The 6,041-nt window shown below is 36.5% G+C and overlaps 1 protein-coding gene across 2 annotated transcripts; it reads left to right on the top strand.

The window, feature by feature from the left end:
* The first annotated feature begins 1,731 nt into the window (after window positions 1-1,731).
* On the top strand, window positions 1,732-4,053 carry LOC131435670 (probable 28S rRNA (cytosine-C(5))-methyltransferase). Of its 2 annotated transcripts, none has more exons than XM_058603794.1 (3): window positions 1,732-1,916; window positions 1,967-2,886; window positions 2,944-4,053. In XM_058603794.1, exons 1-3 carry the CDS (start codon window positions 1,817-1,819, stop codon window positions 3,886-3,888), a joined length of 1,965 nt encoding a protein of 654 aa, XP_058459777.1. In that variant the 5' UTR covers window positions 1,732-1,816; the 3' UTR covers window positions 3,889-4,053. The 2 variants fall into 2 exon arrangements, with proteins under 2 accessions (XP_058459777.1, XP_058459778.1); XM_058603795.1 differs by having other exon boundaries at window positions 1,765-1,916; window positions 1,975-2,886.
* Window positions 4,054-6,041: the final 1,988 nt, after the last annotated feature.

Here is a 6,041-nt window from a genome sequence, read left to right as displayed (position 1 = left end):
CGCATGGACGTAAACAAATCAATACATTACAGGTAATTCTGTATGAATGGCAACTCTGTTGGTAAATGAAAAAAATAAACACAGTCTAGATGACAGACAGGATGTTTTCGATAGGGTAACGTGGCGCCATCATGACACACGTGAGTACTGTCCCAAATAAAGGAATATTCGAAAAGACCGTTAAAATGATTGAAGAATCTAATTTGAGTGTCCTGTCTGTTAGTCTGTGGTTAAACTCACAATTTCTAGTAAGGTGAAATTGCTCTTGAGCCTTGATATATGAGAAGCGAAATAGTTCTTGCTACCATGTGAATATGTTCACAGTATAATAATGTTACCATAAATGAAGTTGAAGTTTGAAAACACTATTCATGTAGTCCATATCAACAGAATTTATGTAGTAATCACATTCTCGTGTATTTTTTGTTTTTTAACCGACTATGTATTTTTTTTGTGCTGACTATACAAATTTACAATAAACGAATGTTCTATGTTATTGTCACATATAGTTACAATATAACAGAAAATTTCGTACGTGGGCAACACATCAGTGATTGATATGAAAAAAATATTTTATATGATGACTTTGTGTAATTTGGTAGGTCTTGCAGGTGAGTAAAGTTTGTAGCCTTAATAGTTTCCGTCATTGAAATTCAATTTTGCAACCATTTTTCCGGCAACGGCTACGTTTTCCAGTGAAATCAACGTCTCGTATACGATTTATCATTCATTATCGGTCGCTGTAGAAACAACATCCAACATATCGCAGGTGGGTAACGAGGTTTACATCTGGACTTGGCTATTAATTTCTTGCATGCTGCTCATTCCTGCTTCAGGAAAAAATCCACCGGACATCAGAGCCTTTGATCAACTGCTGCTACCAAACAATGCTCCTCAGTGTCTACGTTGCTATTCAACATTTCACTAGGCATGTCATCATTTAATATGATGTGAAAATAAAATAAAATTCCATGAAACTATTTTGTTGTTCTTGTTCTAGAATTCAAATTCATAAAACTTTTTAACATTAGCTCATGTTTTGCTGATCTTCAGCATTGTTGAATCAACCACTGCCTTTAGTTTCGAAATAACTAGAAGTGAAATGTTAAAAATACCATGGCTCTGGTTATAGCGAAAACTACAATGTAAATAAAGATTCGGTCATGGTTAGCTTAACCATCTCAATCGTATTAGTTATTCATACAATATACTGTTCAATATTACTATTCTAGAGCCGATACCATTTATAGTAAACATGAACTTGACTATTGTTGAAATCATCTGATTTAATAGTCGGCTGAAAACCACTATACTCGCATGGCCCTCTATATAGTAACTGTTACCATAATATTTTTCTGAGTGTATACTAAACCATAGTAACTAATCATCATAATTCTCGGTTAATTTTCCAGAAGGCCGTAAGAGCAAGTGACGTTCAACCTTCAAACAGAACTGTGAAATCCAAGAAAATCTTTTTAAATCACATCACAATAATCGAAAGAGAGAGTGAACAAAGAGAAACTGTCACTTGCTTTTACAGCCTTCTGAAAAATCAACCGAGAATTATTTTTTAAATGTCAAGAAAGGCTAGCAAAATTTATTTTACTTATTTAAATAAAAAAAAATAAACCGCAGATTGTCGAAAAACAGATACGTTATTTCCACATGTTATTCTATTTACGACGCCACGGTTTGGAATCGATCGTGCAAATTTTTATCAGTTAATGAAATTTTCATTCAAAATGCGGCTGGCGTTTTCTGTCAGTGTACATACCTCGTGGTGTTTTGTAAATCAGTAATTATCGTAAATGCAGGAATGGGTCGAAAAATTCATTTAATTGAAAAGCGTATTAAAGGTCCTGGCCGAAAATCGAAGAAACAGAAGGATCCAATTTTCACGAATGAGACTTTGAAAGGTAAATACTTTAAATTTTGAATAAAAAAATGTAACCTATTTATTGTAAAGGTTTGAAGGAGGAGGATGCACCAACAAAAATTTCCCACAAACAAAAAATAAGAGCAAAGAAACGAGAATCGTCTGCTGCAGAACAAATTGTGTTGAAATCAAAAGGCAGTGCACGTAATACTAAACCAAGGAAAGTAGAACATGAGCAAAAACCAATGTGCATTGTCTTGCAAGATGAGAGTAATTTATCACTTAAATCAAAAGTTTCTCAAAACAGTAAAACGTTCAAAGTCGAAAAAAAGAAAAATAATGTTACTTTCAAAGAATTTCAAAAATATCCTGAATTAATACGAGATATCTTAGCTAGTGACGATGAAGATACAGCTGATCGTTTAGTAAAAGAGTCAAGGATAGCAAAATATAACAATTTTTTAAAATCGGATGATTCCGGAAGTGATCCCGAAGAATTAAAGGAGGATGAGTCGATGTTACTATTTGAACATGCCGGGAAAAAACTTAGAAACAAACGAGCACAAAAAGATCATCTGTCTCGAGAAGAATTAGAGTATTCAATAGTGAACAGAGAGAAATTCGTATTTCCGTCTAATAACCAGGTTGCAACAGGGACTTTACAAGACATTCATATACGAATCAAAGATGTAATTGGAGTTTTGGTAGACTTTTCAGTTAATCGCGATGAGAACTATTCCAGAGCTGAATATATAGATTTGTTATGCAAAGATTTATGCGCATACTATTCGTATAATATGTATTTCATGCAACTTTTGTTGAAACTATTTCCTCCCAATCAATTACTTGAATTCTTAGAATCTTCTGAAATTCAAAGACCATTGACAATTCGTACCAATAGTTTAAAGACTCGTCGTCGTGATTTGGCACAAGCTTTGATTAATCGAGGTGCCAATTTAGATCCCCTAGGAAACTGGTCGAAAGAAGGGTTGGTTGTGTACACTTCGCAGGTTTTTTTGTTGATCATTCAAGATGTTCCATTCGATTAAAATAACATTACATTGCAGGTTCCTTTAGGTGCTACTCCGGAATATCTAGCTGGACATTATATGATTCAAGGTGCTTCGAGTATGTTGCCAGTTCTTGCCCTTGCTCCTGAAGAAAACGAACGAATTTTAGATCTATGTGCAGCTCCTGGCGGAAAGAGTTCACACATTGCAGCACTTATGAAAAATACCGGTGTTCTTTTTTCAAACGATGTAAATAAGGAACGGCTTCAGGCTGTGGTCGGCAATTTTCATCGGCTGGGGATTCAAAATTCAATAATAACAAATTTAGACGGTACAAAATACGCTCAAGTTATGAGAGGTTTCGATCGAGTTTTGCTTGATGCTCCTTGTTCTGGCTCTGGAGTTATTTCAAAAGATCCTAGTGTTAAAACAACTAAAACTGAGATCGACATCCAAAGATGTTACAATCTGCAGAGAAAGTTACTGTTAACGGCTATCGACTGTCTCAGTGCTACTTCAGAATCAGGAGGATTTCTTGTGTACTCGACTTGCTCGATATTACCTCAAGAGAATGAATGGGTCATTGATTATGCTCTCCGAAAACGAAACGTTAGGCTAGTGTCAACGGGATTGGATATAGGAACGGAGGGCTTGGTGAATTTCGCCGGATATAAGTATCATCCATCAATGAAGCTAACACGTCGTTTTTATCCTCATACTTATAACATGGACGGATTTTTTGTTGCAAAGTTACAAAAGTTTTCAGATGTTCACCCTAGTAAGGTATTGAATAACGACGAAGATCAAATAGTTGAAGAGAATGAAAACAGCACCATCGAAAGTCCTAATAAAATCGACAGAAGAAATTGGTATTTCAAAGACATTGCTGAAAAACGACCAAAAATTCGAGTGGATTCAAAACATGTGGTAAAGATATTTCAAAAGCCACTCAAGAGAAAGAATACATCTGCTGAGGTCACTAACAACTGGTTGAAACAATAAAGAAGAGCCTGTTTTTGGTTGAACAAAAAATGTTGCGGGTCTGACAGGAAGTTAGATCACAATTGTTTCTTTTATGGGCATATTTTTTTGAAGCAGAGAATACGAAATAATGTAGAATGAATAATAATAAAATTTAATATAACCTTCATATGGTGAATCTTAGGACATTAGATTTTTGATTTATTTATTTGTTGTAAAATCAACAAACACGATGTGGTCCTAATGATTAATTCTAATACTATGTAAGAATTTGACCCTTGTTTATAACGTGAAAGACTGAAGTCGAACTCAGATGACACTTGATGGAATGACCGTTGTAAGCCGATAATTAAACCGTTTATCCCTAGTTAGTGCGGCGTAAAGGAAGTCGAAGAAAAGCGGTGTTGCGGAGAGCTCGAGGACGAACATTGATGTTGACTTCACGGAGCAAAGTGGGGCTATCGTTCAAAACGGGTGTACGTTATTTGACCTAATTTTGTTTGGCATAATGTCGTTTGGTATAAAATAAAAAAGATACACTGTTTCATTTGGCATAATTGTTGCTTGGCAAGATTTTCATTTGGCATAATTTCAATTGTGCATATTTTCTTTTGATTCGTTTTATTCTGGAAGTAATTTTAATGGTTGAAATACATAACGGCCTGATAACACTTGGATTATAGGTTTTCCGATTAGTGATTGGACGACTCGGACTGCGTTACCATTGCCTTGTCCTCGTTGTGGCCTAGAACTAAAAAAAAATTCTAAAAGCGGCTTCGCCGTCTTGCTGCTTTTTAATGCGAGGCCAAGGGATAGCTCCTAGCTTTAAATAGACCGGACAAACGAGTGGATTACAGGTTTGTGTGCGGGGGCCACCGGTTCCGACGGCGGGTCGGCGGCCGACTCAGCTTCGTTTATGTGGCTGCGCCATATTGATAGACACATAACAGATATTCACTTAAAAATAGAATGTATGAATCGAGCACTAATCGGAAATACTCCCAGAATAAATAGAATATCTAAAGAAAATATGCACAATTGAAATTATGCCAAATGAGAAAGTATGTCTTTTTATTTTATGCTAAACAAGTTTATGCCAATCAAAAGTTATGCCAGTCAAATGTATGCCAAAAAAAATTATGCCAAACAAAATTCGGCCAAAAAACGTACACCCGTTCAAAACATCTGCTATCATTAAAGTACGCGATAGCTCCCATCTTACTTGCAGTGTGTCTAGACCGATTAGCAATCCGCGAATTTCATAGCTCGGTAGTTGATGAGGATTGGTTGAAGGTTAACGGCGGAAAGGGAATCGAACGAATCTACGTTGAATCGACTCGATTCTATTAACACCATTAAGGTAGTGAGGGTTCCAAACAGCTGAACAATATTCCAGAGTAGAGCGAACGAGTGAACAGTATGGGAATTTCAAGCACGAATCCAAGGCAGCGAGGAGCTTTAGCCACAATGTAGTTGGTGTGTTGCTTGAATGTTAACTGCTCGTCAAGAAAAACGCCGAGGTCCTTGATGCACGTCGATCTACCAATCATGAATCGCTCAATAAAGTATTCGAATTTCAAAGGCACTTTTTTTTTCGTAAACGTAATGATCGAGCATTTTTCTGGATTAACGGTCATGTGATTCAATTTGCACCAATCAGAAAAGATTGCCATTTGTCGCTGAAGAAACGTCGCATCCTCTGAGGTGCGAATAACACGGTAGATCTTGAGGTCATCTGCAAAAGATATGCGCGGTCCTTCCAGAGAAAAATTAACGTCGTTAAAGTACAGCAAGAAGATCAAAGGGCCGAGATGGCTCCCCTGCGGAATTCCAGATGTTACAACAAATTCTTCCGAAACACAATCGTCAATTTTAACCACAAGATGACGATTCCTGAGATATGATTGTATCCATCAAAGGACGTTTGTACCAAAACCAAGTCGATCCAGTTTTGCTATTGTGATGTCATAGTTAATTTTATCGAAGCCGAGGAAAAGATGTGTATAGATTACGTCCGTTTGGAAACAATTAGACATGGCGTTGGTCACGTAAGATGTAAAGGATAATAGATTGGTGGTTGTGGAACGCTTAGGCATAAATCCGTGTTAGGAATCATCGATATACTGCTTGCAATGATTGAAAAGTGGAGTCAGTATTACTTTTTCGAACAGCTT

The sequence above is a fragment of the Malaya genurostris genome, chromosome 3 (genome assembly GCF_030247185.1).
Source record: "Malaya genurostris strain Urasoe2022 chromosome 3, Malgen_1.1, whole genome shotgun sequence".
NCBI classification, from domain to species: Eukaryota; Metazoa; Arthropoda; class Insecta; order Diptera; family Culicidae; genus Malaya; species Malaya genurostris.
Note: the sequence above shows the minus strand (reverse complement) of the source record. Positions and strands in the feature narration are given on the sequence as shown.